The 25,341-nt window shown below is 48.0% G+C and overlaps 1 protein-coding gene across 1 annotated transcript in view; it reads left to right on the forward strand.

Annotated features, from left to right (window-relative positions):
* The window catches only part of CDH13 (cadherin 13), a 1,019,316-nt gene that overhangs the window by 981,166 nt on the left and 12,809 nt on the right, over nucleotides 1-25,341 (forward strand). The window contains exon 12 of the mRNA XM_047077419.1: nucleotides 16,663-16,805. Coding sequence (XP_046933375.1) covers nucleotides 16,663-16,805 — 143 coding nt within the window. The remainder of the gene's footprint in view (nucleotides 1-16,662; nucleotides 16,806-25,341) is intronic.

Consider the following 25,341-nt stretch of genomic DNA (forward strand, 5'->3'; position numbering starts at 1 on the left):
CATTTTCTGCATACCGTTTCATTTTCTGGGCCACTAATCACTTTCAGCAGTTTCTTGGTATTCTTTCAACTTCTTCCATAACAAACCGTGATGGAAGAAACATTCTTGTAGCTAAATGTTTCTGACAAATAAGTCTGAGTAATGCTTTATTCTGAGACCCTTTTTCAGACCCTTTCATGCTGTGAATCTGCTTAGTCAGGGTTCTGAGAAGTTCTGCAGAGGAGGGATAGCTTTGACTTTATTAGATGAGATGTATTCTCATCTTTATAAAATTGCTCCCTTTAGCTCTTTCTTTGGGCTAAGTTATTTTTCAAGTTTTTTTGTTTATTTTGAGAAAGAGAGAGAGAGTGCTAAAGGGGCAGAGAGAGAGGGAGAGAGAGAGAATCACAAGCAGGCTCTGCACCATCAGCGCAGAGCCCGACATGGGGCTCGAACTTATGAACCAAGAGATCATGACTTGGGCCGAAATCGAGAGTGGGACACTTACCCGACTGGGACACCCAGGCGCCCCTGGGCTAAGTTGTTTTTTAAAAGGTTTATTCTGGATCAAAGAATATGTCCAGTTTTATGGGCTTTCATTTATCGCCTTCTAGAATGTTGTTTTAGGAACGAACAAACTTGGAAGACACCTCCACCTACTGGGCTAAACCAAGGCTTCATTTTAATCACAATTACATGAAAAGTTCACAACGCAGAAAGCATACATACGTGCAGGTCTTATTAAAATGCAAACAGTCAAGACCAGTGCAAAGAATTACCTGGTTCTTTTGGAGTCTTCTGGGAACCACTTTAGAGGAGGTCGATTCATCTAGAAAATATAAATGTTCCTCTTTCTAGATTTCAGACAGGAAAACACGTAAAATGGGTAAAAATCTCGTAGATGGACTATCTCAGGGGATCGTAATTGATGTAAATCCTGCATGACAAGTAGCGGTCAGGAGATGCCTACTGTAAATACTGCCTTTCACATAAAACAACAGGGCTCACAGTGAATGTTCTGTGTGGCCTGACTTCTCTTTTTAGATTTCACCTCAACTCAACCCTACGGCTTACTTATTTATCCAGTAAATACTCGCTCAAAGTCTACCGTTGGCCGGGCTGTAACTGGGCCCTGAGGACAGCAGCGAGAGGACTTTGTCCTCTTGAGAGCTTACGTACCAGTGGGGAGACAGGTGGTGTTCCTTCTCTTGATGGATGACCACATCATCAGGACACTTGCAGAGAGAGCGGTATGTGCCAACCGGAAATCGCACAGCACGGTGGGATGCGGGGGACTGTCAGATGGTAAATGCCTTTGGGGAAGCATCAGGAGAGCAGGGAACTTCCTGCCTTGTTCACTGCAGGCCCCCCAGGCCCCAACAGAGCATGGGGCACAAAGCACGTGTTCAAAACATGCGTACGTGGGTGCCTGGGGGGGCTCAGTCGGGTAAGCTTCCAGCTCCTGGTTTCGGCTCAGGTCATGATCTCATGGCTCGTGAGACTGAGCCCCGCGTCAGGCTCCACGCCGGGCATGGAACCCGCTTAAGATTCTCTCTCCCTCTCACTCCCGGTCTCTCTGCCCCTCTCCTGCTTGCGCTTGCTCTCTCAAAATAAAAATTATATATATGGAGCGAATGTACGAAATCAAACCCCAGGGCTGAGAATATGTGGTTCCAAGGGCTCCGTGTGGGACATAACGTGCCAGAGTAGCCCACGGAATCACTTGTTGGGGGAGTGGCCCCCCTCGACTAGGAGCCGTGTCCAGGAGATTGGACTGGGTTCCCGGGGCACGTCCCTCCCTATGAAGCCCAGACTCTGCGGGTTCCCGCGAACCCCGGGGCCCTCACCTAACCTGGCCTTCAGAAGGAGCAGCGTCTGCGGGTCGCTTGCTGCTTGGGCTTCGCCGGGGGGAGAGGGCCCATCACCTGAGCCGGGCACGGCTGCCCGTCGGAACCCCCTCCGCGGCAACTCCCCGGTCTGTGTTCACTGACCTTCAAGTTATCACGCGAGGCTCAGCCACCCATCTCACTGCAGTCCCTGCGGCAGCTGGCCTCATTTATCGACTTCTCGAAACCCCTCCGCTTAGCTTGGTCTGAGCTGAGCTCAAAGACTCGGGTGCGGGAGCAAAGGCCGTGGCATGTGAATGAATCACCCAGTAAAAATAAGTTCCGAGAGCAAACGCAGTGGGCTTGATTAACTGTCGCGCGCAGGTCTTCTGACATCCCCGAGGCTCTCCCCCTGAGCGTGGTTGTTGCCTCGAGACAGCCCATCCGGAGAAACTGCGCCCCTGGCCCAGGTGCCCCGATGCCATCGGCTTCAGGGCACCAAAGCTGACCTTGAGCTGCAGGTTGAACAGCCCTGAGAGCTGAGCGGCGAGGCCGCCGGTCCCCCGATCTGGGCTGCGCGCTGTCCGTCCCAAACTCTGGAACACCCTATTTTACTTGATCTTATTTGGCTTTTGTAAGAAAGTATTCTTAAAGTCTGGTAATCAGCTGACCAAATGAGAAGGGCGGGTGATGGCCTCAGGAGTCAGAGGATGTCGGGAGAAGAGAATCCACATGCATGTGGGGCAAGGAGGAAAGCCAAGGCTGTGTCCTGGAAATCAGAGAAAGGGAGGCTGCTTTTCTTGAAATTGGGTCACCCCGTGTCTCCCAGAGTGAGTGTGCAGCAAGGCCAGGCCCCCAGACACGGCTCTCTGCCCCTTCCTTGCGGGTATGATGGCGGCACTCTGGGAGACCCGTTAAAGTGACAATGCTGCCTCCAGTCACCAGCCCGGGGTCCTAGGCCCGGGCCCACCTTCCACCCAGCCCAGTAGATGGGCTATCAGGACAAGGGCTGGTCCAGGGACACCAGGGCCCCTCAACCTCCATGGGTGCATGAGGGTAGGCCCTGGGCAACAGGCTGCATGGCTCTGGAGGTGCATGGCAGCTGGGCCCTTGTCAGAGCTAGACTGAAACTCTTTTTTTTTTTAACGTTTTTTATTTACTTTTGAGACAGAGCATGAGTGGGGGGGGGGCGGTCAGAGAGAGAGAGGGAGACACAGAATCTGAAACAGGCTCCAGGCTCTGAGCTGTCAGCACAGAGCCCGACGCGGGGCTCGAACTCACGACCGTGAGATCGTGACCTGAGCCAAAGTCGGACGCTTAACCGACTGAGCCACCCAGGCGCCCCTAGACTGAAACTCTTAAATAATTAGACGGATGCCACGTGGACCCTCCGTATTTAGGCCCTAGTAGTGTTAAGGATGGGTTGGTGGGCACATCCCTATCACACAGCCTAAACGTCACCTGATGGGGTGTTAAGGTGAGAACCTCCTTTTAATAAGCCTGAGTGAGAGAGCAGAAGCCTGTCACCATATTAGAAACGCACAAAGACAGAAGGTACTGACGGGGGGCAAAGGGGAGGCTGGGATAAAGAACCAGGCTTAGGGTTTAACTATTTACAAACCTGTGAAGGTTCTCCAGGAAGAAGTGGCAGGTTCTCTGGAGGTGGATTTAGCAGGTGTTTTTTTGTTTTTTTTTTTTACTCCTGAGAATGATTTTTGGCATGTGGTGAGACAAGGTCCTGACCATCCCAGCTGGGGGCACGTGGGCAGAGATAAGCACGGGGCTCAGAGCCCCCAGATTCCTGCCCCCACCACACCTTTGTCCAGCTCACGTGCTCCGAATCACAAGTCCTTGAAGAACAGGGACCACCCACAACCCTCATCTAAAGAAGCTGGGTAAGGGGGAAGCTGGGCAACTCCGTCCGTTGAGCGTCTGACTCTTGGTTTTGGCTCAGGTCATGATCCCAGGGTCATGGGATCGAGCTCCGCATCGGGCTTGGAGCTTAAGATTCTCTCTTTCTCTTCCTCTGCCCCTCTTCTCTGCTCCCTTGCTCTCTCTCTCTCTCTCTCTCTCTCTCTCTAAAATAAAATAAAAAATTTAAAAATAAATAAGCCCGGGAATAGAAGAGGGCCACTGCCAACGAATTGATTTAAAGTGGGGACCAGGGTCAACTGACGAATGGATAAAGAAGATGTGGTTTATATATACAATGGACTACTACTTGGCAATGAGAAAGAATGAAATCTGGCCGTTTGTAGCAACGTGAATGGAACTGGAGACTGTTATGCTAAGTGAAATAAGTCATACAGAGAAAGACAGATACCATATGCTTTCACTCTCATGTGGATCCTGAGAAACTCAACAGAAGACCAGGGGGGAGGGGGAGGAGGGAAAAATTGCAGAGAGGGAAGTAGGCAAACCATAAGAGACTTTAAAGTACTGAAAACAAACTGAGGGTTGATGGGGAGGTGGGGGGGAGGGGAAAGTGGGTGATGGTCATTGAAGAGGTCACCTATTGGGATGAGCACTGGGTGTTGTATGGAAACCAATTTGACAATAAATTTCATCCAAAAAAATTTTTAAAATAATAATAGAGACCGGAAAGCCCGGGTGGCTCCACTGGTCGAGCGTCTGACTTCGGCTCAGGTCATGATCTCGCGGTTCACGAGTTCGAGCCCTGCGTTGAGCTCTGTGCTGACAGCTCAGGGCCTGGAGCCTGCTTCAGATTCTGTGTGAGTGTGTCTCTCTCTCTCTCTCTCTGCCCCTCCCCCACTCTCTCTCTCTGTCTCTCAAAAATAAACATTAAAAAAGAATTTTTAAGTGAGGACCAAAATCCATTGCAAAACTAAAAAAAAAAAAATTCAATTAAGATCCTATTTGGGGAAAGAATTGGTGCAAATAAGTTTGTTTCTATGTTCGTTTTCACTGCCGTCAACTATTCTCGGTGTGAACACTGCTGAACCGTCGCTCTGCCTTTGAAGTAACTTTTCTAACATCCCACGACAGTACACGCCACACTCCACATTCAGCTTGTGTGGTGCATTTATGAACGGGGTGGGGGAGGGTCCTTCCAAGCCGTTCAAGGGCTCCATTCCGTGAGGCCCCTATAACCTGAATCTCCTTTCTTTTCCTCTGTTGACCGGCTTCTCTCTCTACTTCACCTTTCTTTGCTTATCCTGGGTTTATTGGGGTCCCTACACAGTCCAACATGGGTTGATGTCTCCTCATGGCCCCTGCATCTTTTGTGAGATGACCATGTGTCCCCCATGCGGGACTCATGTAGTGCTTGGATGTTTCCGGTCACTGATACTGAGGTGCTAAGTCTGCTGACCGCAGTTAAGCCGGGTGGGATGTTACAGAGAGTGACAGACGTGGCCAGGAGTCCCCTCATGACGCTGCCCGTGGGACCCTCAGATGATGAACAACCCGCACAAGCCTTGTGTACATTTGCACTCTCGGACCCAGGGACACAGATCATCACTGTAATGAGCAAAGAAGTGTCAATATCCTTACACCAAGGAGAGGTTACATCCTACCAGCTTGCACCGAGCTCTCAAGTCATTCTGTTCATTTCTGAGCGCGGTTTCTAGTGCTTGGGAAAAGCCCCCTGAACTCGACGCACAGAGGCGGGAAATTTAACGTGGCCCTGACCACGCATGTAGAAGGAGCCAGGCTTGATCGTTAGTGATGAAATTCATGACAGTGATCACGATAAATTAATAATGGAAGCCATCTTGTGGCTACATTTTTAAAGCATCCGTTTAATATTTTTACCAACATTGGAGATGGTAACTCGTGTTTTCATCTAGAGTTGACCAGAGGGTCCTTGGGTTTCAGAAATCCTGAGTTTCTGAGGTCCCAGTTTGTTAAATGAAGGCACATATTCAGTTACCACATCAGGGTCCCACGTCTCTGACTTTTCCAACATTGTTAAATCCCTGGCTTCCCAGGTTGACTCTGGTTTGCTCTATTGCTCTGTATTTCCCTGCCATCAGTTTGGCTCGAGGCAGTAACGCAAGGCGCCTTGAAAACGTCCATAAGCAGCCAGCAGCGGTCGGAGGACTTCGTGCCTTTTTTCAGCAATGGGGATGAAGCCCCAACTAGAAAGAGCCTGGTCACAACAACGTCCTGTCGCAGGCCCTAAAGGTCCCATCACAGCCACTATAAATTACAGCGAAGGATCAGTGGCCTCAGACCAGAGCACGACCTTTGCTGGGAGAAACTAAGCGGACGGACCTGTCTCTCCCAGAACAGGTGGTGAGGGCGTATCAGAGACGAAGGACGTGATGACCAGCAAGCTGCTAGCTCCCGGGGGGGGGGGGGGGGGGGGGGCTGGGAGGGGGGCGTCACAACCGAGGAGCAGGTCGGGAGTGGGCAGGAAAGGGGTCCCCTGCAGGCGCACCCCCGATTGGTGAGCAATCACTCAGTAGTGCTTTTGTTCGCGGCAGCCGGCCCCTCTCTCCCCAACTAGTGAAAGCAGAAAGTGCCTGAGTGTGCATGTTGATTAGAGTACATCACCGACAGACCTCAGCTCCTGCAGATCTCCCCGTCACAGCTGAGACGTTTGTCCCTGAGGCGGGTCTTACTTTAACTTAGCAGTTGTCAGTATGAGCCTCCCAATCAAAGAACAGTTTAAGCCCATACTAGTTGAGAATTTCTAGTGATGAACGTATTATAGTCACCCACAGGTGCTCTATTATGGTAATAAGCCTTTCTTGAATGTGTATGATTCTTTTTATAAACAGGATTTTAAGAAAGGGTTATGTCAATTTAATAGTTTGGGTGTGTGTGTGTGTGTGTGTGTTTGGGATTTTTCTTAGGAAATGCTACCATCCTGGAGTTGCAAGCTCACGGAGCTCTGAGCCCCCCCTCCCCCCCCACCTCACTGGAGGGAAAGCCCAACCACAGGACACAGCCCGGGGCACAGCTCTGCGTTTGATCATGATTCACAGAACAGTGGCTCTCAAGCTTTGGTGAGCCAGAACCAGCTGGAGGGCTTGGTAAAAATGAGAAGGCCCTCTCATACCCAACAAGCCCAGTAACTCTGATATATGCCAAGATTGGAGAGCCAATGGCATAGGAAATTCCCGGCCCCCCATGGGCTACTTCCAAGGCCAACAAAACATAGTGACTATGTTCAGGAGACAGATCTGCACTGGAGCCACCATTCTGCCATTTAAAAGCCACACGAGGGGCCACCTGGCTGGTGGAGGGCTACCTGGCTGGCTCAGTGAGTAGAGCTTGTGACTCTTGATCTCGAGGTGGTGAGTTTGGACCCCATGGTGGGCATGGAGGCTACTTCAAAAGAAAGAATGAATGAATGAATAATTTTTCAAAAGAGCCACATGATATGAGCGAGCTGCTGGCCCATCTGAGCCTTTGTTTCCTCATCCGTAAAATGGGGGTGATAATATCTACCTCCCAGGTCGATGGGCAGTGAATGACGTCCAATCATGTGCATACATCCTGTGGCATCACCTTGTTGATCAACGAACGCGGACTCCCCATTCCAGATACAACAGAAAAGAAACACTGAAGATAGAAAACCCTCATGGCACACAACGCAACGTGTTATGTGAATACTGCCTTCGCCACCCTCCTCACAAGTGTAACGAAATAGCCATTTGTGCAGTTACTAAGCAAGATCCTCTCCGCCCGCTGGAGTAGAAGTTCCAGAAAAGCAGGGAATCCACCGCTGCGGACTCGAAACCAAGCTTGGTGCCTGGTACTTGAGGCACTCGGTAAATATTTACTCAGAATGAGTGAGTGAGCAGTGGGGTCACATTAGAAACGTGCATGTGTGCGCGTGTATATGTCTACATAGGCTGGAAGCCTCCGGACCAAAATTTGAATGGTGCTTGTTTCTGAAGGTAGACCAGGGTGGTTTGCACGGTAATCTTTTTTGCTCGTCTGTATTGCCTGAATTTTCTGCAGTGAACACACGAGACCTAGTCAGTGTGTCCTTAGGTGAACATGAGAGGGGTTGGAACCACCTATCAACACACGTTCCTTTGTGACGTCCAGCTTCCTTCTATATATATATATACATGGCCTCTAGAATTAAGGTGGTAGGAGAACTAGAAAGTACATGATTTCTAAAAACGAGTCGAATCTCTTTTGATCTGTCAGTTTCCCTGTTCTGAGCACGCACCGTGCAGAGAAGAGTTAACACACAGCAAGCCTGAGTCCGTGGTCTCCAGAAAGGTCTGCTTACTGGGTTGGCTCCCCGCTGGTGCTTGAAAACTTGGATTTCTGGAGGGTTCTTGCCACCCTCAGTGGCAGGAGTGGCTCCCCTGTGCCTGAAGTGTCTGTGTAAACAAATATGGCTTATGCTGAGCAGTTGGTGTCCTTCTGGAACCCAGCGATTTCGCTGCATGCCAGGCAGAGGGTGCCTGCAGGACCGGCACTGCCCCCCTCCACCAGGAAAACCCTGGACACCGGGTCCCTAGCAAGCATCCCTGGGGGACAGCACCTCACATGTGCTGTCACACCTCATTGCTGGGGAATTGAGCGTGTTCTGCGTGACTCCCGGGAGAGGGCTCTGGAAGCTGGCACCGAAGGGGCGTCTGGAGCAGCATTTAGGGGGGAGTTTGCCTGTCATGAGAGAGGGATGGTCTAGCGACCTTCTCTAGAGAGAGGTCTGTCCATGGGGAAGGGACGGACAGGCACCTCAGGGCAAAATTCCTTTAAAACTCTGGGTCACCCAGGACATGGGGCAGTCAAAGGATGTTGAGGAAGGCTCGTACTCTGATTCATTCATTCATTCATCCGTTCAACCTACACCATGGGTGCCAAGCAGTCTTCTAGGTACTAGACACAGAGAGTTGGGTAAGATTGATACAGTCACTACCCCCCAAGGAGCTTACACGATATGCTGGGAAGCCAGCCAGGTAAGGAGACAGACTTCAGATAGAGCACTTACAGCGGTCTCTCCGGGCACAGAGAGTTCTCAGTGTTTGGGCTGAACCCTCAGCGGTGGTGAGACACGCATGAGGACATCTAAAGCGGCTACATTCCATGAGGCAAATGGAAAATCTTGAGGCTAGAATGAATTTGGTGTTTTCAAGGAACCAAAGGAAGCCCGTATGCCTCCAAACGGCGGGAGGGCAAGGAAATCATTTGGAAATGAGTGTGGGGAGTTAGGGCCTTGGATGTTATGGCCAGGAGTTTGGGTTTTATTCTCTGCCCCATGGGAAGTCATTGAGCAAAGACTCACACGATGTGATGTAAAACTGAAAACAGTCACCCTGGTTGCTCTTTGGAGAACGGATTGTACTAAGGAGAATAGAAGCCAAGAGGTACAGTGCTGTGGTCCAAGCAAACGATGATCCCTAGGGTCTTACCTCTTACTTCCTGTAACAGCCCAGAGATAACGGACTCACACCAAACCCACTTTGGTCCACTGCAGGGGCAGAAGGTGACCTCCTTGGGTATGGCTGTGCCTTGCCTATTGTCATGGTAGGGGTCACAATGTCTGGAGAGAACTAACCAAGCCTTGCCCTCGTGCCACCTAAAGATGGCAGCCTCCAAGAGAACATGATGGTCAGAACTGGAATCTGGTAGAGCCCCATGCAGGATGGCCACGAGATTCCGCCAGGAACTCTAGCATACTGGGGAGAGGGGGGCTCCAGGGAAGGGTTGAGAGGTGCCCAGAGCTCCTACCCTGTTCCCAGCTGTTACTGGGCCGTGGACGCCCAATGCCCCATGCCAGGCTGGGCAAGCTCTAGCCCTGTCTTCCTTGCCCAGGCCACCCAGTGGGCGACTCCTCTTGTCCACATCTGCCAGTTGTGGCGTTCTCCCCTTCCTTGTAAAGTTCTTCCTGTTACGGAGACTGGTGTCTTTGGCTCTGCCCCTGGGCTCTCCACAAGCCCTGAACTGTGATGGGCTTTGGCTGCCTAACTCAACCAGGATTGTCAGATTCGCTGGCCCTTTAGTCTGCTCTGTGTATTTTGGTCGGGAGATTGGAAATACGGCCTTTCCTTTGCACTGACAGCCAGAGCTACGTGAACCATTTCAAAACCACGCACTTCCTTCAGCTGGGAATTCTATTGCTTTCTAGTTCTGTTTTTAAGGAAAGGCGTTGATTTGAATCACCCGAGCAGGTATTTCATCTGACACAGGGGGCCCGTTGGGCTGGAGTTACGTGGGGGGCTGAAGGTATGCCTCCTGCTTCCTTCCTTCCCCGTGGTTTTACAGGCTCTTTGCCTCCTTCAGGACGAATATTCCATCGGTAGGAATATAAAATGCCTCTGTGTTCTTCACTTCCTAGCTTTCCTTTTCTAGGCCCTCCCGTCCTTGCCGGCCCCTCTTTGAGAGTGAACTACAGTGAGACTCATGTGTAGGTCTAAAAAAACCCACCCTCCCTACGATACATGATACCAGCCAGGATATTTCCGACGGGTCCCCGTGAGTGTTTGCTCTGGGCAAGTGCTTCTCTATCGTATATGTACAAAGCCCTGGGGGATCCTGGACTGACTCCCTCTGACACCAGCCCCAGCCCAAGTCTCCTTCCCCAAGTGATCCGTGCTACCTGTCTGTAAATAGACACCCAGACCTCTCTGTATACATTCACCTATATTCTAATATGCCCGAGGGTCCAATAAATACGTCAGAAAGATACCCAGCTTATTTTTTGCCAAATGGATAACGAGTCAACCGAGTCTATTGAATGATCTAGCTTTTCCAAACAATCTAACACGCCATCTATAGCCAATAGCAAATTTTCAAACGTATATATGGCTATGCGTACATATATGTATATATAAAATGTCTGTCTAGATAGATTGATAGATCTCGATTTAGCGATTATAGATGGTAGATACATATTATAGTCGATATCTGTGTCCACATCTGTATCTGTTTGTCAACCTGTCTACATAACTGGCCCACTTCTGGTGCTCTACTATATGGCATTGGTCCTCTTGGGTATTCCTGTACTAATAGTATATTGCTTTGTAACATTTTTAAGTCTAACACAAAAGGAAGGCCGTGATAACCCGTGTGGTTTTGGTGTCCGTGCTGAACAAATGTAGATCCCTCGTGTCACAGAAAGAACCCAAGAAGCTTACAAAAGAGACTTGCCGAACCTTCTGAGTCTCTCCCTCCTCCCTATTGCTACCAGGGCCCCATGAGGGTCTGAGCTGGGCAGCCCGAGCTCTGGAAATCCTTTTCAGGAAATACCGGGCCCTGGCCTCTGGCCTGGCAGTTTCCTTCCCGCTCCGCTGGGGCCCTGCTGACAGTAAGCCTGCTTCCCAGGAGAGGTGCAGGGCCCAAGCATGGTCAGACATGCCCCACCCCACGTCCCCTCACGGTCTGATCCTCCTAATTATCCTGCCCCATGTCGGCCGAGGCCGACACCCAGAAAAGGCCAAATCTCCGCAAGCACTCGAGCAGCTCCTGAGAAGCTACATTACAGACTGAAATGAGTCCCGTTTTTAATTTGATTTTTCTTCCCCTGTAACAAGCAAAGTTCACATTACAGATAAATTGCCCGGAAATTCCAATTTAATAAGCCGTATGCATTTTTCAGGCCTAAAAGCACGGAAAACATCTTGCACACTGGTGTTTTTATACCAAAAGGTTTATTAAAAAGACAGCTTTGAAAATGTCAGAAATTTACATAGAGCGTCTGGCGAATTGGTCAGAAGGGCTGATCTGACAAAAGGGCCCATCACCCAGGAAGTGGAAAAGCGGCTTGGCTGCTGGTCTCGAGCTGCTCACCCCTGTGGGGTGGAAAGCTCTAGGGTTGGGGAAAATCACACCTACCCTCAGGCTCTGGCACGCAGCTCTCGGCTTGCATTGTGTGGGCACAGGGTAACACGACGTTGGGCTCAGTCAGTGGGGTGGCCCCTGTCCTCTGTCCGTGGCTGGGATTCTGAGTAGAAACAGCAAGCTGGCATCGTGGAGACCCGGGACAAGGGCATGCCTCCCCAAGGCCTCCGATGGGAAGAGACGCCAAACAAAATAAATAATAGAGGGAGACAAAATTAAAGGCCATGTGACACCACAAGAAAACAGCCGCAGCAATGGATACCTGATTGCTTTTTTAAGGAAGAAAAATCGTGAGTAGCTATCATGTAAAACGCTCAGGCCCTTGCTTTCTCTGGGAGGGTGACGGGGTCAGGCTGACTGCACCGGGGCCAGCTTCCAAGTTCACGTCTGTAAAGCTTTCCACTGAATAGAACTCCTTATCTAAGAGAAGAAGCAGAAGTGTCCATCGTCCTGTGAAACTGCAGCATCAGGAGACCAAGACCACAACTGAGCGAGAAACAAAGAGTATTGTTTCTTTGCCAACATGAAAAGCCTAGATCATTTAATTCATTTTTATTTACCTTCTAAACTCTGATTTGAGTCATCAGGGAATAAAATACGGTCCACTTAAATTTTTCGTTATCTCAAATATTGAACTGTCTGAAATCACTCCTGAATCCACCGTGAACTTGTCACCTGCTGGGAACACTTCTTGCCACCTCTTGGCTGTGCTGCTTTGGGCAAGTTGCTAAGCCTCTCCGAACCTTGGTGAGCTCGTCCGCAAAACAGGGATGATGCCAACTTCATCTGGTTGCTGGGAACCCCAAAACTGAGCCTGGTGCTGACTCTGACGACCTGGGCACAGGGCCGGGCACAGTCAGTATGTGCTAGTATGGCACTTGAACTTCGTCCTGACGTCTTGAAGTGGACTTTGATGAAAGTAGCCGACCTGCAAGGGCCCCTATTATCTCCAACAGGCTTTTTACTCTATGGTTGTGCCCAGCAAAGACCTAGAAGAGGAAGTGACTAATTCTTACTGGGGAGCTCTTACAGAATGACCAAAAAGGGACATTTCAGCCTGGTCTTTGAAGACAAGTAGAAGTTTGCAGGTGGAGATATAAATCGATGTCGAAAAGAGCGACAGATGTTTTTATGTTATCTTTTTATAGTTAATTATTTTAGGGGACAGCACAAGCAGGGGAGAGGCAGAGAGAGAAGGAGACACAGAATCGGAAGCAGGCTCCAGGCTCTGAACCGTCAGCACAGAGCCCCACGCGGGGCTCGAACTCACAAACCTCGAGATCATGACCTGAGCCGAAGTCAGATGTTCAACTATAATAAAAATATAATAAAAATTCTACTTAAGGTTTCTTAAAAACACACAAGCAGGACCGACTGGGTGGCTCAGTCGGTTGAGCGTCCGACTTCGGCTCAGGTCATGATCTCGCGGTTCGTGGGTTCGAGCCCCGTGTCGGGCCCTGTGCTGACGGCTCAGAGCCTGGAGCTGCTTCGGATTCTGTGTCTCCCTCTCTCTCTGCCCCTCTCCTGCTCGCACTCTCTATCTCTCAAAAATAAACATTAAAAATAAAATTAAGTGAAGTGCATAGTAGATTTTAAATGATAAGAGTTCTGCGAGAACTAAGACATCTACAGGCTGGAGTTTAGTAGAAAAAAAAGTAAGACCATGAAAAGATCTATAGCATCCAGCATCTCATCAGTTTCCCCATCTGTGAAATGGGAATAATAATATTATCAGCCTCTCAGGGTTGATGTGAGGGTGAAAGAGTAGATACAGGGCAGTCCTAGAAAAGTGTCTGGTGCATAGTAAACACTCAGTTTATCATGATTAAGTGGGCACTGCACCCCTGAGGTTGTTCTAGAAAGACCAGACCTGATGCCTTGTAGGAAGCATGAGCAAGGCTCACCCCTGGTGTTGCTCAGCAGTCCAGGGTCTGGCTCATCTACTTTTGCAAAATAAAAATGTGATTTGATTTGACTGGTGCACACAGAGGTGCTCAGTTCTGTTCACGGGACCCCAAATTCACAAGGGACTGTAGTAAACCAGAGTCCTTCTCTCTGAACTAAAGTGAGACGCTATGTTGGAGGGTCTGTCAGTGCCCAGCGGAAGCCCGGGGACGTCCAGGGGCTGGTGCTGAGACTGCAACAGAGCCTGGGAGCAAGCGGGAGGGTCTCCCTAACTGGTGGTCACGCTGGGACCATGTGTGCGGTGCTGCGTGTCTCCTGGAGGCTGTTCCGGTGGTTTCTCATTCCTCAGCTCCCTTCTCGAGGCCCCAGGCTGAGCACCCCTCCGCTCTGTGACCACAGCCTCCCTCGGATAGCAGTCACATTGCCTGGTCCCCAAGATCGCCTCCAAGTCAGGAATGGCAGCTCCCCTTCTCCTTGGCCACACACATGTGGACAGCTCCTTGAGTCTCGCCTTCTCATGAAGAAGCAACCCACTACCCTCGGAGTCATCCTCGCTCTTTCCTTGGAGATAACTCGTTCTTAGACCTCAGCAAGTATCTTTTGACCACGCTTTGGCAAGTTAGCTGGGAAACAGCTTAGAGTGGGGGTTCAGAGCCAGGGCTCTGGGTCGCGTTCTGACTCTATGACCTCGGTAGGTGTGTGCTCTGTTCTTCAGTGTCCTCGTCTGTAAGTGGGGATGTCATACCCACTGTCTTAGTTTCCTATCATCACCATAACAAATGATCGTAACAAATTGCTATAACAAATCACCACAAAATTGGTGGGGCTAGAAATTGATTCTTCCCCAGTTCTGGAGTCCAAAACACCCGTAGCCGGCCTCACTGGGCCAAAATCAAGCTGGGCCACATTCCCTCTGAAAACACCAGGGAAGGCTCCTTTGCAACACTCCAGTCCCTGCGTCCACGGTCACGGGGGCTTTAGCTCTCTGCTCTGTGTCTCACATCTCTCTCTGCTTCCCTCCTAAAAGGACACCTGTGGTTGCAGATAGTCCCAGTGATCCAAAATCACCTCCCCACCTCCAGATCCTCCACTCTATTAGCCCTGCAAGGTTTTTCCCACATAAGGTAACATTCACAGGTCCCCAGGATTAAGATGCGACGTCTTTTCCACTGTGAAGACAAAGACGGCAATTTGCCCCAAACTCTTAATGCTTCAACCAGGTTTTAAACATTCTCAGAACCAAAACCGGCAGTATAGGGCAGAGATGATCGACTTCAGGCACCTTTGCCTGACTGATGACCTATCAGTTTTCATGTCTCTTCAGGGGCATATATTCCAAAGATTGGTGGGGAATGGCAGGAAAACACAAGCATCTCTCTGGCTCGGCTATCAGAGTGATTGGAGAAATTGCCATGTGTCACTGGGATAGTCCCCCTTTACCCAAGCCCCTTGGTTCAAAGAAATCAGAGTCCTGTTCAGTTAGAATCTCCCTGGTAGGTGGGATTTTCATTTCTTACCTAATGCACATTTGGTTTGAACTTCTTAGAATGAGAATGGGTTACTTTTACAAAACCCTCAAAAAATACTAACATTTTTTAATTCTTTGAAGGTTTCCCATTATCCAGAATCCAAACCCCTTACAACAGTGGTTCAGGGTCTTTATAATCTATCTAAACTCATTTCCTTTCAGTGTCCCCTGGAGAAGGTATGTTCGGACCACAACCATCCACCTTCTGACACCTAAACACTCATTCACTCAGCAGCTGTCTATTGAGTGTTGTGTATGTGCTGAGCAATGTTTTCAGAGCTGTTGTCATGACAGCAGACAGATGTCCTTGCTTTTGTGGAGCTTATGCTCTAGTTGTGGTAGGGTCCCCTCCTTATGGGGAGGGGGAAAAAAAAACTCAAGGCAACCTGGCTACATGCGTACATGACAACATCCCTCACGACATTGTAACATGAGACCACTTAATCAGACTGCATGTTTGTGCGTTACCATATATGAGAGACGAAGAAATAGAAAATGTATAAAAAATACAGGATGTGGTATTTGGGGCTCAGTTCTTCGGGTACGAACCCAACTGAGCCGTGCTGGCACGAATAAAGTTGCTTCCTGGAAAGAAAAGCCTCAGTGTCACGAGTCTCTGTGCAAGGATCCTGCTACATAGTGAATCTCTCTGTTCCATGTGTTAATTCGTTTTGTTCTCTCTTCCTGACCTGTCTGCCCTCTCAATCTCTGACAGCACCCCACCCTTTCCTCCGGCCTTGGTTCAGACGCTACATCTTCTGTGAGGTCCCCAGGGTTACCCTCCATCAGAGGTAATGGCTGTTGCCTCCAGGCGTCCATGGGTCCTACCTGTATCTCCACGGTAGGGATTCTCCCACCGGCTCTGCACAGGGACACACCCAGGGTATAAAAGAAACACAACCGGACTTGGATGGCCGTGAACTCTGCCTCTTTGAGAACCCGGCAGATACGAGCTCTCTCCTCACAGGCTTGTTGTGAGGCACAAAGGTGGTGCGCGCACCAAATATTCAGCACAGAGTTGGTCAGCCGTCATTTTTTAAATGAACAACTCTAACTGTAATGATGTTTTGGGGGTCGTATTAAGAATTTCCCAGGAGCACCTGGGTGGCTCAGTTGGTTAAGCGTCCGACTTCGGCTCAGGTCATGATCTCGCGGTTCGCGGGTTCGAGCCCCCCATCGGGCTCTGCTGACAGCTCAGAGCCTGGAGCCTGCTTCGGATTCTGTGTCTCCCTCTGTCTCTGCCCCTCCCCCACTCATGCTCTGTCTCTCTCTGTCTCAGAAATAAATAAACATTAAAAAATTTAAAAAAAACACACAAAACAAGAATTACCTGGCACCTGGGGTGCCTGGGTGGCTCAGTCACTTAAGCCATGGACACTTGATTTCGGCTCAAGTCATGATCCCACATGTTTGTGAGATCCAGCCCCTGGGCTGGGCTCTATGCTGACAGTGCGAAGCCTGCTTGGGATTCTCTTTCCCTCTCCCTCTGCACCACCCCCCACCCCTGCTTGTGTGCTCACTCTCACTCTCTTTCTCTCTCTCTCTCTCCCTCTCTCCCAGGCACCTAGCGTGAGAGCTTGTGCCCAGTACTCAGTGAACATTTCTTGAATCTGTGCTGAGTGTAATATGATGTTGTTTGGGATTTTCTTCCAGGTATTCCGTTTACAAGGACCCAGCCGGCTGGCTGAATATCAACCCCATCAATGGGACCGTTGACACCACGGCAGTGCTGGACCGTGAGTCGCCATTCGTCCACAATAGCGTGTATGCTGCCCTCTTCCTGGCAATCGACAGTGGTGAGTAATTTTTAAAGGGCCACCAAGTGTATACGTCTCAGCGGTAAGTGTATTTTCGCGTGTTACATTTCCTCTCATAACACCTGGAGGTGTTCTTGGGAAGAATACAAATGTGGGGGGGTGGGGGCGGGGAAAGTAAACGCATAAACCCACGGCGAGTCAGTAATACGCCGGGTTCTCCGGTCTTTGTCCAGTTAGAGGTCAGAGTGGTGAGCTCACTGTGCTTCGTCCGGGGTAGGCGCCAGGGCCAGGAAGGCACGTTGACGTCCTTTGTCTTGGCATCATGCTGTCCCAGAGGGCCTCGCCAAACCTGGCGACTGAATTGCCCCTGCAGCTTTTATCCTGTTATCACAGGAGACCATGGAAAGACATCAGGTGCACTCAGCGAGGAGCTTCATAATCGCAGAACAATTGCTGTTCATTCAGAAGCTAATAATGCAACATCCAGGTACCAAACTCCCTTCTGGATGCTGGGGATACAGCAGCAAACACACAAAACCCACTCTCCTTGTGCCGCTGATACGCTCACAGAGAAAGGAAGAAAATTGAGTAAAATACGTAGTACACTTTGGGGGTTGGGGGGATGAGAACGTACTATTTATGTATGAAACAAGGAAACGCAGAAAAGATTGTGGATGACAGGGTCCTGAAGTTCTCAAGAGGCAGCCCTCGGGGGCCCCCCTGGAGCAGTGACATTGGAGTAGAAACATGAAGACAGTGGAGAAGGGAGCCCTGAAGTTCTCTAAGGGAGGAGCCAGAGGGCCAAGAGGGTTGGACCAGAGAGAGTGGGCGGGACAGGAAGGGGGTCGCCCTACACCACCCTCTGATTTCACTGTGTGTGCAATGGGACGCCGTCGCCAAGGGCCGGGTAGGGTTCAGTGTGACAGGACCGTGCTGCCCTGTTGAGAGCAGATGTGGGGGACAAGGACACAAGTACAGAGACCTCTTAGGAGACTGGTGACCATGTAGGCATGACGGGCGCTTGGACCCGGAATGGGAGAGGAGAAGAGAAGAGGTCAGATTCTGGAGATAGTCTCTGTGTTTCAGACGCAAAGCTAACAGCAGCTGCCACTGGCTGAGATGGGGGGGGGGGGGGTCAGAGCCAGTTTGGAGGTTAAGCTGGTGAAGATGAGATGTCTATCGTATAATCACCTGAGAAGGTTTGCTCTCCCTCTTATTCTCAAAAGCCCGCGGTTCGTGGCCCAAGCTTCAGTTTGGAGTCCCATATATCAAAATGAGTATCCACAGGGCCTTTTACGTGCCCTTCGTTACACTCGATAACAGGTGAACTAAGAACTCTCAGACTCCGTCTCCGTGTGCTAGGTACTGACATGCAAGCCGCCTACGGGATCAGGTGTCTGAGAAGGGCACGGTCGGCGTGGTGTATGATAGGCAGACAGGGCTTCACGGTGAAGCCAGCCTTTGAGTTTGGCCTTGGAGGGCAGGTAGGATTTGCGTCCATGGCAGGGTAGGAGGTAAAGGTGCCCGAGAACCCAGAGCAGAGGAACCAAGACCAGGAGGGAGTGTGGTGCGGGCGGTAAGAAAGGGAGAGAGAAGCGGTACATCCACTGTGAGTGAACAAGTGGAAACCTGTTTGGATGGAAGCTGCAGAGTCATATCTTCAAAGCGTCTCAACATCCAGACGAGTCATTTCACAGAGGCGGCAGCCAAAAGACCCCGTAGGTTCTTGAGGAGGAAATGGCACGATGACGTAGCACACAGACATTCGTCCCCAGACGCCGGGCTTGGTCCGGGGGATCCAGAGTTGAATAATGCCTGGGCCTTGTGTTCCGTGAGCTAATGAGTGATTTGGGGAGATAGGCCAATAAGAAGACCACAGTGCAATGTCATAACTGTTGTGATGGAACTAAGCCCAGAGGGGGCCCTTGTCCAGCCTTCGTGCTGGTCACAGGGAGCTTCTTGGTCAAGGGGATCCCTACAGAGTGATGAAGGAGGAGTTGAGGAAAAGCAACACAGTTCTGTAATCCCATTCCCGTTATTTATTTATTTATTTATTTTTTTATTTTTTTAAATTTACATCCAAATTAGCATCTAGGGCAACAGTGATTTCAGGAGTAGATTCCTTAAGCCCCTTCCCCATTTAGCCCATCCCCCCTCCCACCACACCTCCCGTAGCCCTCAGTTTGTTCTCCATATTTATGAGTCTCTTCTGTTTTGTCTCCTTCCCTGTTTTTTTATTATTTTTGTTTCCCTTCCCTTATGTTCATCTGTTTTGTCTCTTAAAGTCCTCATATGAGTGAAGTCTGACTGACTTCTTCGCTTAGCATAATACCCTCCAGTTCCATCCATATAGTTGCAAATGGCAAGATTTCATTCTTTTTGATTGCCAAGTAATACTCCATTGCGCATGTATATATATATATATATATATATATATATATATATATATATATACACCACATTTTCTTTATCCATTCATCCACCAAAGGACATTTGGGCTCTTTCCATACTTCGGCTACTGTCGATAGTGCTGCTATAAACATGGGGGTGCGTGTGTCCCTTCGAAACAGCACAGCTGTATCCGGTAGATAAATGCCTAGTAGTGCAATTGCTGGGTTGTAGGGTAGTTGTATTTTTAACTTTCTGAGGAACCTCCATACTGTTTTCCAGAGTGGCTGCACCAGTTTGCATTCCCACCCACAGTACAAGAGGGTTCCTTTCTCTCCACATTCGACCCAACATTTACAGTTTCTTGTGTTTTTGAGTTTACCCATTCTGACAGGTGCAAGGTGACATCTCATTGTGGTTTTGATTTGCATTTCCCTGACGATAAGTGACGCTGAACATCTTTTCACGTATCTGTTGGCCATCTGTATATCTTCCTTGGGGAAATGTCTGTTCGTGTCTGCTACCCGCTTTTTAATTGGATTATTTATTTTGGGGGGTGTTGAGTTATATCAGTTATTTATATATTTGGGTACTCACCCTTTACTGGATATGTCCTTTGCAAATATCTTCTCCCAGTCAGCATGCAGCCTTTTCGTTTTGTTGATTGGAAAAAGGAACACATTCTAGTAGAAGCCTGAAAGAATACGAATATGTGAGACACTGAAAAGGCTAGATTGGTAGGTTCCATAGATGCAAAGCTAGGAGCAGAGAAATGGCCAGGCACCCACTGCTCTAAGGTTGGTATCAGCTCTTGTGTTGAATGTTTGGCTGCTACCACAGTGCCTGGTTTAGAGCAGGCACTCACATATCTGTGGACTGGATCCTGAAACAGATCCTGAAATGCTCTATATGCTATGCCAAGGTGTTTGATTTGATTACGTTGCTTCCTTGCCTCCAGAATAACCCTTGTGCATTAGAAAGATAACCCCTATGGCTGTATAGAAACTGCCTCCAATGATGAGGGGGGAGGCAAGGAGGCTTCCTAAAGCTGTGGCAGAAATCAGGGTAAGAGCGTGGGCCAATGCCCAAGCGGCGAGGTCGGTTTAGATGGAGTGAGCCTAGAGTCAGGAAAAATGTTGACAGCCATTGCCAGTTTGTTAGTTGCAGGCATCAGGGTGTGCCTGGTGACAATAGAAATGGACCAGAAAGGATGAGTCTAGAAAATGCCTAGAGGGAAACAAATACATACTTAACATAAAATACTGAAAGGTGATATCAGATTTCTAATCCAGAAACCAGGAATGAGCATTCCATTGAAATGGAACAGGTTTCAAAGGGTTCTTCCCAGGTTGTCTTTATTGGGGGGGCGGGGGGGGAGGATGTGGAGGTGATGTCTCATGAGAAGCTGGCAAATTGGGACGGGAAGAGAGGTGAGGAGGTTTTTCTTAGAGAGCCACCCACGCAAAAGAGATGGGAGCCATCAGAACAGGTAAGTTTTGTAGAAGGAACAGGTCTAGACGGGAGTGTTAAGGGCATCAACAGTGGGTGACAAGAAGCCAAGAAAGTTTAAAATGCTGTTTGAATAAAAAGTATCAATTATAGATCCGCTAAAGTAATGATTTCAGAGTTCTGTGCTACCAAAAGTATCTGTACTTGTAGAGAAAATTCTCAGCTAAGAACAGCATGAAGAAAGGTTGAAATACAGCAAATAGAGTTGTCATTGCCTTGAAATATTTTACACAGTTATTCATCAAAAAAAGAAAACTAGAAGTGAAGTACACTTTAATTTTTTCCAGAAAAATTAGGTGTGACTAGGAAAGCTGCCTATAGACTCTGCAACTCAGGTTCTATTTCCATAAAGTAAGGAAGGTAATTCCTATTTAGAAGATTGTTGTGAGATTATTGGGGCACCTGGGTGGCTCAGTCGGTTAGTTGTCCAACCTTGGCTCAGGTCATGATCTCGTGATTCATGGGTTTGCGCCCCATGTCAGGCTCTATGCTGACATCTCAGAGCCTGGAACCTGCTTCAGATTCTGTGTCTCCCTCTCTCTCTCTCTCTCCCCCTCCCCTGCTCACGCTCTCTCTCTCTCTCTCTCAAAATAAACATCAAAAAAAATTTTTTAAAGAGGGTTGTTGTGAGAAGTGAGAAAGTGGGGGCGCCTGGGTAGTTAAGTGTCCGACTCTTGTTTGGCTCAGGTCGTGATCTCGTGGTGTGTGAGTTCAAGCCCCGCACTGGGCTCTGTGCTGACAGTGTGGAACCTGCTTGGGATTCTCTCTTTCTCTTTCTCTCTCTCTTTCTCTCTGCTCTTCCCCCACTCACACATGCACATGTGCTCTCTCTCTCTCTCAAAATAAAAAAATAAACTTAAAAAGAAATGAGAGAGCAATGTGCTGTGCCCTCTACACTCACCATCAAAAGCCATATGAAATGTTCATTACATGTTAATCTCACCCCAGTGGAGGTTATAGAAAGGAAAGAATGGAACCAAGAATGGTCCTCAAGAAAAATACGATGTGAAATCTACTTCTTGTCTAACTCTTTTCCTACTAATATCAAACAAGTATTTTCAAAATCCAGTGTCACAGATGTTTCCAAAAGGACGAAATATCCCTGAAGATGTACTGATAAATGGAAAACAGGTTGGCATTAATACACAGAACCGTCATTAGAGATGATAATCTCGAACAAGGCCCAAAAGACTTAGAGCAAAAAGAACATAAATTTAAAAAGAACTCATAAATCAAAGGAACTTTGGTGTAAAGTCTCCTTTTTGTCGCTCACCGAAAACTCATCTCTAGGTATTATGTTTAACCAGGAAACAGTAACATTTACCTATTAAATCAAAGTTAAGAGTTTAATTGATGTCTCCATGTTACACAAAGTAAGCATTTGATTTTATTTAACTTACAGACATTCAATGTATTTGATGGACTGAAAGAACAAAGATTTTTTTTTTGTCATATAACCTAGGAAAGCTAAAGCAAAATAAAATTATTTTCTCTAAACAAGGAGTCCCTCAGGAATTTATATCCAAACATGTTGATAAAAGGTATGTCTGTAGGGCCTTCCAGGTAGCATGTAATAGTGCAAAACCCAGGAAAATCAGGATAGATTACAACTTCAGACTTTAGTCCCTCCCCCAAAGTCTTCATCTTTTTTTTAATGTTTAGTTTTGAGAGAGAGGGAGAGAGGGAAGGAGCGAGCTAGCTCAAAGGAGGGGCAGATAGAGGGAGACGCAGAATCCAAAGGAGGATCCAGGCTCTAAGCTGTCAGCACAGAGCCCAACGCAGGGCTCGAACTCATGAGCCGTGACATCATGACCTGAGTCAAAGTCAGATGCTAAACCAACTGAGCCACCCAGGTGCCCCAAAAGATACTTAATGGTAAAGGCGTCAGAGAGCTGCAGAAGCCATGAAGCCTCAAACAGTGAAAATACCAAAGAGGGAAGAAAGTGTAAGGTAGCCAGCCATTTCTTCTCTCTGAGGGTCTTTTCTGATTCTGGGTGAGGGTCAGGCTTGACCCAGACGGAGGGCCCAAGATGAAGGGAAATAAACCAGAAATGCTCATAACAGTCACATGGAGCCTATGTGACAAAGTGAAAACCTGAGGGTGCTTAAACACATGGCTGCTTTTCCCCCACGGACAAATGCCCTGTAAAGGACCGGGTGAAATCTCCTGGGGTCTCACTGAAAGAAAGACCTCACAGAGGAAGCAAACCCACGTTAAAACCTGGCAAATGTCTTAAGGAGAGAATGGCTGTATGTTTAAAGATATAAAGCATTGGAGTATGGGATGGCTGGTGCTATAGACTGAATGTTTGTGTACCCCCAGTATTCATATGTTGAAACCTAATCTCTCGTGTGATGGCATCTAGGGGTTGGGCCTTTGGGAGGTGCCCAGGTCATGCAAATGGAAGCATTAAATGGGATTAATACTCTTCTAAAAGAGACCCCAGAGAGCTCCTCTGCCCCCACCCCTGCCATGTGAGGACACAGCAGAAAGATGCTGTATCGAAAACTAAAATTCACTACTAAGAGAATTTTTAACTCTATCAAATAGAGGGACATACCATGTTCATGGATTAGAAGGTCAATGCTATTGAAATGTAAATTCTCTCCAAACTGACCTAAAGGATTCAACATGATACCAAGCAGAATCCTAGGTCTTTGTTTTGAGGTGAAGGAGAAGAAATGGATTATAAAATTCATATGGAAATATAAGGGGTTAAAATTAGCCAAGGCAACCTTGAAGAATAAGTTGGCAGACTTATGCCCTTCTATATTCAGACCTATTAGAAAACAATAGTAGTTACAATTGTGGTGGTTGCACACAGACAGAAAAAAACAGACTGATGAAGTAGAATAGAGAGTTTAGAGTTTAATAGCAGATACACACACAGTCCCTGTTTGTGACAAGGACACGGTGGTTGGAGACAAGAAAGCATGGTCTCTGCAATAAAAATGCGGGGTTAATTGAATACACATATGAAAAACAAAAGTGTATCCTGACTCTTCTCTTAGACAATATACAGTAATGAGTTCTAAATATATTACAGGCCAAAATATGAAAGGTAAAATAATACATCTTTTAGAGAAAAACATACCGGTGTCCTTGACATAGGCCTTTGCCTATTTTTTTAAGTGGGACACAAAAGTATTCACCTTAAAAAGGAAAACGTGGCAGGTGATGTTAAAATTCACAAGTTCAGTTCATCAAAGGATATCATTAAGAAAGTAAAAAGGTGGGGCGCCTGGGTGGCTCAGTCGGTTAAGCATCCAACTCTTGATTTCGGCTCAGGTCATGATCTCATGGTTTGTGAGTTCAAGCCCTGCATCGGGCTCTGTGCTAACAGTGCGGAGCCTGCTTACGATTCTCTCTCTCTGCCCTTCCCTATCTCACACTCTCTCTCTACCTCAAAATAAAAAAGTAAACTTAAAAAAAAAAAAACTCTGGCAAAAAAAGAAAAAAGAAAGGAAACAGGTAACCCCCAGAGAAGATATTTACAATACAAAGAAATCCTATAATCTGTAAGCAAAAGACACAGCCCAACACAGGATAGGGAAGGAACTTGAGTGGGTACTTCACAACAGAGGATATATAAATGCCAATAAACATGGGAGAGATAAACAACTCCGTGACTCAAAGAAATAAAAATTAAATTATGCAGAAAGAAATTAAAATACAAACCAGTCAAAGGCATACGATGAAATGCAATACAGTGACCCACCTACCAAAGAGTTGAACTGGTCACATGGAACATGCCGAGTGTTGGCAAGGATGTGAAATCATCAGGAGCCTCACATCCAGCTGGTGGAAAGCCAACCTGGTACAAACACTTTGGACACGGAAAGTATCAGCTAAGGGTGACCAATGTACACCCTACGATTGAGGAATGACACACCTAGCTATATATCCAACAGAAATGTGGATAGTTCACCAAAATGCATGTGCCAGAATGTTAATAACAGCGCTATCCATAATAGCCCCCAAACTGGAAACTACTCAAATGCCCGATAAGAATGCAGTAAGTAAAGTGGGGTCATTTACACAATTGAGACCGTACAACATTGAGAAGGAACGATCTGCAACTATTCGCAGCAACACGGACGAATCTCGCAAACGTAAGATTGAGCCAAACAAAGCCAGATCGGAAGACCACATCCTGAATGGTTCCATGCATATAAAGCTCAAACCCAGGCAGAGCCAATCATCACTGCTAGATTACCTGCTGGATGTCTTTCTTGACCCTGTAATATTGGACGACGTCGGTGCGTTCAGATTGTGAAAACCCTTTAAGCTGTGTATTTATAGAAATACGAGTGTTCCTAATATTTCAATTAAAACTTAACGCCAAAAAAAAAAAAAAATGCATGACTACACAGAGAGTGTGTACCTGGACTGCAGCACCTTCCCCCGGAGAGCTGTAACCATTCATGTATTCTCCAAGTACCTGTTTCCCCTAAAGGTAGGCTCTCAGCACCCTACGGTTCTATAGAAGGACAGTCTCAGCTGCTGATGGGCTGATACTCCAGGAAAGATGAGTGGCAGGATGTCAGAGGGAACAGAGCAAAGCTCACATTCTCAGGTCCGCACAATGCTTTGCTACCTTAACTTACTACACACAGCTCTGCTGACACAGTTGAGAACAATGACAAGGCAGCACTGCAAGAGAATTTTCTTTTAGGT

This window comes from Lynx rufus, unplaced genomic scaffold (genome assembly GCF_022079265.1).
Source record: "Lynx rufus isolate CCGP_SWC_20201006 ecotype Redwood Valley unplaced genomic scaffold, mLynRuf1.p SCAF_16, whole genome shotgun sequence".
NCBI lineage: Eukaryota > Metazoa > Chordata > Mammalia > Carnivora > Felidae > Lynx > Lynx rufus.